Source organism: Callorhinchus milii, unplaced genomic scaffold (genome assembly GCF_018977255.1).
Source record: "Callorhinchus milii isolate IMCB2004 unplaced genomic scaffold, IMCB_Cmil_1.0 Scaffold10, whole genome shotgun sequence".
Classification (NCBI taxonomy): Eukaryota; Metazoa; Chordata; class Chondrichthyes; order Chimaeriformes; family Callorhinchidae; genus Callorhinchus; species Callorhinchus milii.
Window position 1 is genome coordinate 7597081 of NW_024704751.1, and position 12840 is coordinate 7609920.

Consider the following 12840-nt stretch of genomic DNA (forward strand, 5'->3'; position numbering starts at 1 on the left):
CTGACACTACATAAAACTAAAACAACAACATGTTTTACCTTGCCAGTGTCACTACCGTGTGGGTAATGAGACCCTGGTGAATGTACTGGTGACGTGGATGGAGATGCTGGCAAGTTAATGATGAGTTCAGGGTCTACATAGTTATCCTCTGGGTCCAGCAAGTCAAAGATCCCCTGTATCTCATCTGTAAAACAGAGGGCAAACGTCAAGTAAAAATAAACACTTCAGTCTTTAAAGGATAGCTTGAAAAAAATACATTTTCTTTGCCCAGCCCATTAGACTAAACTTTATACGAGAGTTGTACAATAGAGGAGGCTAACATTTGACTAGTTAATTAACAATGAGGAATGGAAGAGTTAGTCCTGCAGTACCCAAATTTACATCAATGTAGCACAAACCTTCTAAACAGAGCCCCCATACCAACCAATGAATGTCTAGTATGAATATTTTGTTGTTGTAGTACCAGTGTCATAAGACCCTCAACATCCACTTAAACATCTCATTGATCACCAACAAAGCAATGAATCATATGAATTTACTAAATACACCCAAACACCAAAGCAATCTTTTCAAAACATGGTACAGTGACATCTTCAAGATTACATGCAGACTTTGAAGGACATGATAGATGACGAGAAGGATCTTATTCAAACCTTATTCTAAATATTAGGTAATATGATTTATCTGACACAGAAAAATATCAGCACTTCGAAACACTATCCGGTGTGAAGGGCACTATAAAAATGCAAGTAGTAGTTGTTGAAAAGCACCTGCAGTATATTCAGCTCACCTTTGCATTGCTTTATTTACCAACACACCACTACACTTTGCTAAAGCAGATATTGATGCTTCAAACTGATCCAACATCCACCTCATTAGCTGTAGGGTACTTCATTAATTTAACAAACCTAAAAATCAGGCAACATTATCCCTAAACTCAGTAAATCTACTCACAGAACATGGCTGATTCCAAAGCACTCAACCCAAAATGTGTCCAGAAAAAAAAAATACTAACCAACATTGTTGGTGTTGAATGGTATTTCAAATGTTTGGGTGGCAGATGCCACCTGCACGGTGGCAGAGGTAGGGAACACCAGAATGTGAGTGCACGATGTATCTTGCGGTGTACTCAGCTGCGATGTCTGCATGTTAAGAGAGGTTCCACGACCAAACACAGATCCAACTGAGACAGAGTCTGCAAACACAAAGAAAGAATAATATGCACCTTATTAAACCCATTTGTCAGTCTGGTTCAATTGTTTATCATTAATATTATTAATAATATCATTAATAACAACAATAATAATGGTAGCACTCTCATCTGAGTCAGAAGGTTGTGGGTTTAAGCCTCACCTTGGGACTTGGAATTCATACAACAAACTACATTTGTATAGCGCCTTTCAAGTCTAAGATGGCACTCCTGGGCGTGTGCTACATTGTTGGAGGCACTGTCTTTTGAATGCAACATTAAACTGAGGTTCTGTCTGCCTGTTCAAGTGGACATTAAAGATCCCACCGCACTACTCGAAAAGACGAGGGAATTTCTCTATCCCGGTCTCCCGGCAAACAATCCCCCGAATAAAATTCGTCATTCACTTCATGACTCTTTGTAGGGCATTTCTGTGGGTCAAATTAGCTGCAATGTTTGCCCACAAAACACAGTCTCTTTAGAGTGTGTACTGCGAAGTGCTTTGGGACATCCTCATGAAGCGAAAGGTGCGATACCTAAATACAATTATTATTATCATCATCATCATCATCATCATCAAGTGTTTAGTCTCCACGTTAAACGCGGGAATTTATGCTTTTATAGATTTGCCAACTATTCTTACCTGGCATGATCACAAATGAGCCTTGTGGTTCCATGGCAACTAAACAAGCACTGAGGATGCTGGGAGAATCGGCCGCCGAGATACCACACATCCTGCACGTGTCCTTCAACCGCCGGCTCAGGGACTGCAGAGTGCGCCGACCAAGCAAACAACTCCAGTCTGTAAGAAACAATTTGAGTTGACAACCATGGAGCAGAGGACAATAAACCTGCGTTAGATATGAACCTGCTCTTATACACAATCATGGTTACTCTGTTATGAAGAATTAAGATGCAATTTGATAAGTGTTTTATAGTGCCTGGAATATCAAACCATCTCACGCCCCTTGATTTAAGAGTAAGCAAGGAAGTGGGAAGAAAAGAAAATAGACTGCATACTTGATACAATAGTTCTTTTTTAAAAAAAAACATTAAAACGAGTCTCAACGTCCCTAGGAAGAGTGGTGGGGAGTAATGGAGACACTGTTCACCTCTTCTGATCATTAATCTGTTGGAATGTATGAATGCGAGGCAAGGAGATACTTGTCCCAGAGATAAACAATTGTTGGAATGGAGTGCGCACACTCTCTCTCTTCCTGCTTACCTATAGGACGCGTAGCTCCGGGGAGAGAATCTCTCTCTCTCTCTGGAATTTCCAATAACTCATTTCAAGAAAATGGTAAACAAATAAATGAGCACTGTTGACTGCTTTAGAATGCTGCCCAAGGTCCACTCACGTTATTTCTCTACAATTGTTTTCCTACCTTTTAACTCTCCATGTCCTAGCCTCCCCAGACGCCCTACAACAACCCGCCAGGGCAATGAAGTCATCTGCATGATGCCGAGGCACCAGTCCCATAGTTTCTGCAGCCCCATTCTCCTGGCGGAACCTTTCCGTCTCCGAGCTCTGTCAACATCACAAACGGAATAGCAGTTAATCATGATTAAGTACGAAAATAGATTTTTTTAAAAAAATCTCCCTTACAATCAACTGTAAATATGTATTTATTTTGTCCACAAAATATACTGTAAAGTGAACTGACTGTATATTCTGTGAAGCGCTTTCAGACGTCTCAAAGACGTGATAAGGCCTATATCAAATGCAAGGAGTATTATGATTACTAATATTACAATAAACTACCAGTTTGAATTGCTGTCAGTTTGAAAACAAGTTGGTGTAGAAGGGGTTAATTACTCTGAATGGTGTTTTCTCCATGTTACATACCTGTTTGGTACATCAATATTAATGACACATGTTTCCAGCAACTCCCCATAGAGATCAGTGCATGTTGCAAGGAGCCACCTCTGGTCGTGTGATAAGCAATAGCCAACAAAAAGGACATTGTATTTCTGACTAGCCTCTCCAAAGGTCTCTCCCAGCTCAGTTTGCTTATCCTTCACTGGAGCCAAGATAAATGGCGGGGTGTAAATACGCACACACTCTGGCCTCTGTAGCAAAATGAAAAGAGAAATTTAAACTAGATTCATCTCTTACAAAACTCAGTGAGTTAAAAGTATTAAAACAGGGGAATATTAAACTACATAGATCCTTGATCCTAGATTTTTTTAAATCTGTGTACTTTGCTGAATTAGCACAACTCGCCAGGAATAAGTAGGATTTGGACATGACCCCAAAACACCATTAGTGGGGAGAAAAAAGGATAGGAAAGAGAAAGTGAAAAATAAAATCAGCCAGGGTTCTCGCTCCTGATTTCTAGCCAGTGAACTATTGCTGAAAAGTGCAATGTGTAATCGTCTGATAAGGACTGGATTGTCCTTGCATTTGAACATCTCATCAGAACTGCTGGGTGAAAAATAATCACTTAAGCAAGACTGATGGGCTGCTGACACCTGCCCTTTCAGAAGAGGAAGTGATTTTAAATTATTCACACCACAGTGGATCAACTGCATAGCTGCATTTAATGGCAATTAGCTTAAAAATGTGTCTATTTTGTATATGAATCCAGCAGTCAATCTGCACACAGCAATGTCCCACAAGGCTTGCGGTACCAATTTTAAACCAGCTAAAAAATCCAATTTGTCGAGGCAGAATATGAGACAGGTGGGATATTAGATCTATAAAGTCCCAACCTCCATTCTGCTTCTAGTATTACCAGATTATCTTTGTTTCATGTGACAGCCTGGCTCAGTTGGTAGCACTCTCACCTCTGAGTCAGACGGCTGTGATTCAAACCCCATGTCAGAGATTTTGAGCTCAGTGTGGCTGATGCTCCAGTGCAATGCTGGATTGGAGCACTGCATTGTCAGAGGCACCATATTTCAGGTGAGACATTTAACAAGGTCCCATTTGTGCCTGTTTACACAGTCATAAAAGGTCCAGCACTATTTCAAAAGAGGAGGGAGTTTCCAAGTGTTCTGGCCACAATCCATCAAATTAGTCACTTAGATGGTTGTTTGTGGGACATTGCTATGCACAAATTAGCTGTCGTGTTCACCTAAAATAGCCAATCTTTTTCCTTCCTAACCCTGGAGCATACAGTAAATGAAGTGTAGCATCCTTGTGGTTACTCTAGCTGAGATCATTCATCCCAGGTCTCAAACATGGGATCTTTGCACTTTTATAGATCAGAAAGTCACTACAGAGCCCATTTATCCACTGTAAAACCAGAAGAGTCCTTAGATTTTAAATTAAACATTGTAAACGTCAAATTGAAAGGGCAAACATTGAACTGTGTGCTAGGAAAAGGGGGGGAAGGAAGAAGCGAAACATTTTTAAACAAAGCATACTTACATCTGGGCTCTTTAAGGTGCTATCCAGGGCCAGTCCTGGTCCAAAACCAGTTAGTGCTTTCACATAAGTGGAAGCTGGCAAGGGTCTCCGACATTGAGTGAACACAGAGAATGCCAGGGATTTAAGGTGCTGGGAATATAGGTGTCGATCTTCATTTTGCACAGGTTGCAACAGGTACTGACATGGAATAATCTAAGAGGGAAGAACTAATAAATATCAAAAGAACTTGAAACCGAAAATAGGCTCATAAAAGTGTTAATAAATCCCTTTGTTTTCATGTTCCAGTTGAATATACAGATGTCAGCTGGATCAGTCGGTGTCACCTCTAAGTCAGAAGGCTGTGGATTGAAGCCAAATGTTTGGACTTCATGAGTTCATACTCAAGGCTGACACTCCAATGCTGTGCTGAGGGAATACTGCATTTTCCTGCAGAGTGACCAGTGTACTTTCAAATCATTTTAAGTTTTAAATTCAAGTTTTATATCAAATAAATTTACATTATATTTAGTATACAAGTTGGATATACCTCATTATGGCATAGGAGTTGGATGTATGGTTTTCGGTGACTTGAAAAACATTACAACAGTAAAAAAGGAGATGGATAGATCCTTGTGAAATAAAGGTATTTAGGAATATGGAGAAATTAGTCTAAAAGATCTGAAAGATCTAGGCTCTAAGGCCTACTCCTTTTCTCATTTAAGGAATGGATGGATCTAAATATCAAAACATTTTGAATTAACTGGTGGAAGTTTGAAATAACTCACCTTCACAGATATGGCGTTCCTGATGTTCTGTGGTAACAAATGGATCATTTCCAGGTAGCAGCGCAAAAGACCCAGTGTCCAAACACTTGAAGGTGCAGATCCTTCATCCTCTGCATTGTACGTAAAAGGATCCACAAAATACACAACAATTGATGGTGGGTAGGTAATGGCATGGGATTCCCCCTCTGTAGGCACTCCAATTTTATCCCTTTCCATGGCACTGCAAGAGAAATGAAGCCATTAGATCTTCGTTTTATACTGCGTTTACTCAGATCACCTTCAGCAGAATGATTCATTTCTCAGGAGAGATTATTTTTCTTATCTCCTGAACTCGTCATTGTTATAAGGGCAGGACTTGAAGTGAAAAATGGGAAATAGTAAAAAACACACACGTTATTCCGTCAGAGAAAAAAAATTAGCACAGCCATGGCCACACCTAATACAGGCAATCAGATCAAGGGTCAGGCTGCACCATACAAATGATGTCTTAAAACTTCTTAAAGATGACCCTTTAACTTTTTTCCATCTTCTGCCCAAACAGCTGAGTTTAATTCAGGGCTACGTGAAGGATATCAAACATCAAGTGAGTAATTACATTTGATGTAAATCACCACCACAACACACTGCTCTTACCTCTCCGGAGGTTCCTGGTGCTGTAGTCCCATGGTACCTGCCGTTGTGTCAATAGATGTCCCTACAATCTGCTGACCCAATTGTCCACTCTGTGTGGTCAAACCCTGCATAGACTGTGCGCCAGAAGAACTGCTTAAGTGTCCAAAGGGAGGAAAGGATGAAGACTGTTTCACTGAAGACATCCCGCTTCCCAAATTTGCAGAGGCACAAACGACATTTGATGATGGAGGAGTGGTAACTGTAGAGGTGATGGAGGTGTTAACAACGGTTGCTACAGTAGTGGTTGGGGCAGGAGCAGGAGTGGAGGATGTAGCAGATGAAAGCCCAGCAGGAGCCTGTACTGAGCTCTGGCAAGTAGCAGACTGGCTTGGTGAGGAAACAGGGTTAGGTTGTGACAGCAACGAATTGTCCAGTATCTGAGCAGCAAGATATGGACCTGAAAAATAAGGAGAATTTAATTTGGCAAGCGTTTTAGAATATTATATTATAGGTCTGAGGTGAATGATGATGTTTTTGTGGGGTTACTAAACTAATAATCTGAGACAGCGTGAGATTACATTACTGCAGCATTTACGGTGAAGTTCCTAAACGTAACTGTGCTAAACATAACAATTGCAATATCTTTTTTTCAAAAACAGTTCCCAAAAGCTGAGACTTAATAAACCAAATGTGCAAACAAGGAGAATGGGCAATTGGTTTGTACAGGGTGACATTAGAGGATTTAGCCTAAGGTATAGGCTCAGGAAATCCACCATAGTGGATGCTGAGAGCACTGAATGTTTCACACGCATGGCCCCCTTGAAAGAAAAGAGTAGAATTCAAAACACGAAGCACTCCACCTCTGCATATCCATAGACTGTCTAAACTTTTTAAAAAAAACTATAAAGAAATGCAGGACTTCTGAAAACACATTCACGTTATTTGTGTTACCCAAAGTGTAAGTGAAAATGTACTCACCCAGATTGTGTCTGCATACTTGGGCATAAAGTTTGAGTTTGGAAAATGCTTCGTTATTGCTGTTCGCACAGTGCTGTAAGAACCAATCGTTTACCGGCTGTTCCACGAGTTTTGCTGCTGCTTTGGTCCCCACTTTCATGATGCCGTCAGGAAGCAATTTTGAGATTGGTCTGTGCTGGCCCAGTCTACAGGACTACATGTTAAAAATAATAATGATAATAATAGCATTTGATATTGCGTCTTATCACTTTGTTGAGACGTCTCAAAGTGTTTCAACAACATGTTGCATTTACATAGCGGCCTTCACCCCGGACAGCATCTCGGAGCGCTTGACAGAATATAGTGTAAAGTGTATAAAGGGTAACCCAGCAGCCAATCACGTACAGCAAAGTCCCACAAACAGTCGTGGATTGAGTAACCAAGTTATTTTAATTTATTATTTTTAAAATGATTAACACAGTTAATAATTAACCTCTTTTTCCAGCCAACAATGTGAAAGGAAATTTATCTTATTTCACAAAACAGGCTGCATTTCAAAACATAATTTGGTAATATCTCAAGCATGACTTACCTCATAGACCGCACCGAGATCTCGAAAGAAACTCTGTGCCCCGTTTAAGAGGGCCTCATTTTCTGGACATACCACTACGTAGCCAACATCCCTTTGTGATCCATAAGGTTCCAGGAGAAGCTTCTCCCAGTAGGGCAAAGCAAATGGAGACAACACAAGGAAATCACATTCATAACCCAACATGAAAGTTGGGATAGGCAGTGGCTCTGGAGACTCGTCTGTACCTAGTAAGAAAAGAACAGAATAAATCCTGCTTTGAGACTGCCTCGCAAAGTGAGGACACACAACCAAACGCAATGATTATCAACTAACTTAATTCTAAAAATGCAGTGAAAATGTACAACCCGAGACACAGGATGAAGGGTATAAAGACAGGTTTACCATAAGATCCTCGCCCAGCCATTTTATGGAATTGTTGCCAAGTGAGGGGTCCTTGCACATGTTGGATGCTCTCCCATGACCTGACTGCCCGTTTTTTCTGAATGGCGTCCTGCAGCACAGGCTGGAGTGAGAGAAGCAGACGCAGAAGGTCTTGCGAACACAGCATGCTGACGTCCACAGCTAGAAAAATATTTTAAAAAGTAACTTTAGACAATATAAACGGGAATACGTTGAGGCTCAAAATGTGATAAAATAAAAATCAATTTCCAATAATAAAAACCTAATAGTAAATCCAATAATAAAAACCGTGAAATAAGTGATTGTGCAATACAAGTGAACTTGGGGTGAAAGAAAAAGTTAAAGAAATGAATAACTGCTCACAACATATAATGCTATCTCACTAGCTCCACCATTCCTTTCCCGAACTCCCCCTCCCAACTCCCAGCTTGGCATCCGTTCCGGCTACTGTGAAATTCTCTGGGATGTTGATCGACGAGAAGGGTGTTGTATAAATGCAAGTTGTTGTACAAACACAGCTATGACTGTCTAAGGACCTCTGCTCAAATTAAAAGATCTAAAATACAGTCACTACATTTTACAGTGTATCCTGTGAAGTGTTTTGAGATACCTCAACGACGTAATAAGGCGCTATATCAAATGCAAGTATTACTATTATCTACCTCTTGGTGCATTCAGTGGTGTAAGTCAATTACTGAGTTATTCAGCAATCCCAGTTAGAAATTGTGTGCTATGATGAAGGTTTGGTCAGGATGTCCTGTGTCACTCACAGCTGACAGAACACATACCCCATATTAGTGTCAGCATACCCCGACATGCATCAGATGAGGAAACAAACAACAAAGTATTAACCAACTTAAAAACAAAATAGAGATGGATTGAAGAATGGTGAGAAAATTCCAATCCTAGATTCTGGATTACTAACCATTTCGTTTAGACCAGAGGTGCAAACAAGAGCTTTTAACAAGTGCTTCATCAAGCTTGCCTCCCGACATATTGTCCATGAACTGGCATCCCTGTTCCAATGCAGTATAGCATTCCCTGTAGTAGTCTCGATCTTCCATACGTACTGGTTGGCTAATAGTTCGTAGTTTTGCTACCAGTAATGGATCAACTGATCTCATAGGCGAGAACGGGTTTGTGCACTGGTCCTGAAGTAGCAACATTAATTCATCAGGCACTTTCTCAGGCTCCTTCAGGCTTCCTTCACTCTGCTCAAGAACAACATTCCTGAGGTCTTCTAAACGCTTTTCAGCTTCTCTGCTATAGTCCGTATTCCGACCTACAATATCCAATTCGTCTTCCAAGAAGAGCCCAGAGTTGTTTCCGAACTTCCTGTTCATTACAGCACTAAATCCACATGTGCATTTGGATTGCGCTTCATTGGTGGGGTCTGGGACGTACAAACCAATATCAGCTCCTTTAATGTTCATATTACAGACACAGATGCAACAACTGTCAAAGTTGCAGTCTTTGAACAGATTCATGATGGAATCGGATAGAATCAGGTTTACATAAAGACTATGCGCCTCAGGTATGGACTGCACCGTTGCAGGTTCCACCGAATTCAGTGGTCGGCAAGTCGAAGGCGTGGAGGCAGGTGAATATAAATCAGAATTATCATACTTCACGGAGCCCTGAACACTGGCCGGGCCACGAGGTGTACGTGGAGTCCTTGGTGTCCTTGGAGTCGGTGCAGAAATTCGTGGAGTGGCGGGTGATGGGAGGACGCCAGCACCACTATTGCTGGGAGGGGCACTGTTTGTCAGTCCAAAAGGGGTATGAGTCTGTGGTGTGCACGTCTGAATGTAATCCTGGTCCATTCCACTGCCAACACTTGGAATGTTTCTAGAAAATAAAGCACACACAATGTCACTACCGAAAGCAAAACACGTTTCATAATTTGAAATGTAAATGCTTAACCGTACCCATTAATTGGTTACTTAATCCAAGACTGTTTGTGGGACACTGCTATGCGCAATTGGCTGCCGCGTTTCGCCCACATAACATGACCAAAGAATTCACTTTACAGTATATTCTGTGAAGCGCTTTGAGATCTCTAGAAGACATGGTGTCTAGAAGATAAGCGCTATATCAAATGCAAAGATTATTATTGAACGAGAAGTCACAATACAAACTCACATGTCTCGGATGTATGGCATGGAAGGTACAGGAGGAAGCAGGTCCAGCTTGCCAACAGTCCACGAAGGACGATACATACACTCCTCCGGCAGTTTGACAGGAGCCAGACACTGACTTGGTAAGATTTTCAGTGGTGCAAATAACGTACTACTGACATACGCATGACACTTCTCAGGGTTGTAAACATAAGAAAAATCCTGCAAGACAAACAAAAGAGAACACCTCATTAGTTTATGGAATTAATGCTCTAGTTGTTTCAAGGCACATCTCAAAATGTACCCTTGACTATGCTTTGGCACCTATCCCCTGCCACTGCTGTTGGCTCCCACCCAGCTCGGATGCCCATCAATCACTGTGAATGAACTTTGGACATCTTCCCAATGCGAAAGGAGCTATAGCTATATTCGCCCACAAAACACAGTCAATACACTTTACAATATATTCTGTGAAGCACTTTGAGATGTCGCGAAGATGTGATAAGATGCTATATCAAATGCAAGGATTATTAGTATTATACAAATGTAAATTGTGTTTTTTGTACAAATACTATTTAAAATTTGTTTTACACACACACACACCTTAATTTCTGAAGGTTTAGGGCTACCCATCCCCTCTTCCACCTCAATCTTGAAAGAATTCAGATAATGACTGTCTAGAGTCATTCCTGAGGGATTATCCAGACTTCCAAATTCTTTGTTTATGTTCATTGGAGAGTAGCCTGGACCATGCTGTTCCAAGGATGGAGGTGTTGGGAACATCTGTTGCAGGTCAGCAGAACCTGAGAGAACAAAATCAATTAGAATGAACTGGGGATATAGTTGGATAGCAATGAACATGAAAATACTAACAACAGTTTTGAGTCAATAAGATAACAGTACACTCTCAAGCTAAAGCTAACTCTCCTTTGGCTTCAAGCATTATAATTTTTGTGGCTGCTTTCAAGCTAATAGTTTACCAACTGTGGCCCTCAAAGTGCTTTATCTTCTCTATTAAGCCCAGGCTGACATATATGGAAGCTGAAGGCTGAAAGATAAGTTCTTAGTCTAGATCAACAATGTTTGACTATTAGGTTAACGAATAGCTATTAAGACTATCATAAAAGCTGGAAATAAGAAACTCCAACAAAAACATTAAAAGATGCTCTTGGTTAAAATCAGTGTTGGGATGATGTAAATTAAGACTTATTACACTGTTGAACAATGTTTTATAATGTTGTAGTATTCATGAAAGGAAAGCACATACACTACAGCAAATATGCTATGTAACTGGGTACCTAAATACAAGACTGACAATGATATAGGTTTGAAGTGACTTACTTATACAAGGAAATGTGTCAAAAGGCCCAGTCCTTGAATCCTTATTGCCTGTTTTCTCATCGTGTCCAACATGAGCATGTCGAGAACCAGTCTGTGGAACAAAAATTTAAAATTAAGATGAATTAACAATTCGGGGGCAAGAATAAAAAAATCATATGAAACCTCCGTCTCTTTCAAATAAATTAGTTAATACATAAAGTGGTAAAGAAGTCATATCACCTACAAACAGTGAAGTCAACAATGGATTCATATTTTCTGTCAAAAATAATCCTTGCTCTTGTCTTTAAATAAGAGATTTGTTTTGCTGTTGAATATTTAATGCATATTCCATCTACATGGTGCCACAATAAATTAGCCACCTGTAGTCAGCTAAATACTATCTCTAAAGTTGCATAATTTACAAATATATTTTGGAATGCAACTCACCAACACACACTAAGGTCACCTTAAAAAAGCAGCACTCCAGTACACTGAACAAAGCCAAAAGATCCATGCTCCACCGTGACCCAGCTTGTCACGTTCGCGACCTAGCAGGGCCATGGGAGAGTGGAGAATAAGGTAATTCTCAATTCATTCTCTTGGCTTCAGAGCAGCATTGGAAAAGGCTGGGAAGGAATTGATCTCTTTGCTACAGCTAAAGGCAGGAATGAAAATCAAGCAAAGTAAAACCAACCGGAAAACGAATCAAGATCCCCAACATTGCAAATTTCATACAAAACTCACCCCAAGTTCATCTTCATCATCGAAAAGATTGTCAAGGTCTTTGTACGAGACAACAAGATCAAACTCATTCATGAGACTGGTGGATGCAGTTCGACTCTGCGATTTCTGTCTGTCTGTAATATAAAATATATAAAATAGATTCAAATTTGCAACTTTTGCTAATGCTGCATTTGGTTTGCATCATCCTCATAATGTAGGGAACACGATAAATAATAGCGTAATGGCCAGGAGATGGCTGCACAAGCTGACAGAGAAAGTTACCCATACCTTGCTTAGTTCCAGAGCTGAATATTGACATGGCATCCTCTCCATTGGCTGGTAATGTAGAATGTGATATACCAGGACCGTCATCATCTCCCTGGAATACACAAAAGATGCAACTGATACTTATCATAGAGTCTATGTCTAACAAATGGCATGCTGGACAGCAAGAGGTCAGAGGTTCTCTGGTAAGTTTAGGTTGGTAAAGTAAAAAAAAATTAAACACATCAACGAACATTTGGTACACATTTGTGGGCATTTTCTTTTAACCGAAACTTATAACCTTCAGAGCACAAGGCCATGGCATGTGTACGGGAGAGGTGGGGGGAGGTATAACAACAATTTGCACAGGACCTTTCATGTAGAGAGCACGTCTCACAAGACTTTACATAGTGGGAGCACGAGCTGGAAGGGAGGTCAATGGGAAGGCATGGTCAAAGCTAAATCTTTAGATGGGATTAAGAAGGGAACGAGTTTTGTTTAAATGAATAGGCTGCAAGCTTGAGGCTTTT

At 40.5% G+C, this 12840-nt stretch overlaps 1 protein-coding gene across 1 annotated transcript in view; it reads right to left on the reverse strand.

Moving 5' to 3' along the window:
* Window positions 1–12840, reverse strand: part of med13a (mediator complex subunit 13a) — a 33590-nt gene that overhangs the window by 7102 nt on the left and 13648 nt on the right. Inside the window, 17 exon segments of the mRNA XM_042338399.1 lie at window positions 39–184; window positions 1016–1195; window positions 1833–1991; window positions 2575–2717; window positions 3036–3259; window positions 4563–4754; window positions 5327–5546; window positions 5960–6395; window positions 6917–7109; window positions 7488–7711; window positions 7869–8048; window positions 8812–9734; window positions 10029–10225; window positions 10607–10806; window positions 11345–11435; window positions 12068–12180; window positions 12335–12425. Coding sequence (XP_042194333.1) covers window positions 39–184; window positions 1016–1195; window positions 1833–1991; window positions 2575–2717; window positions 3036–3259; window positions 4563–4754; window positions 5327–5546; window positions 5960–6395; window positions 6917–7109; window positions 7488–7711; window positions 7869–8048; window positions 8812–9734; window positions 10029–10225; window positions 10607–10806; window positions 11345–11435; window positions 12068–12180; window positions 12335–12425 — 3912 coding nt within the window.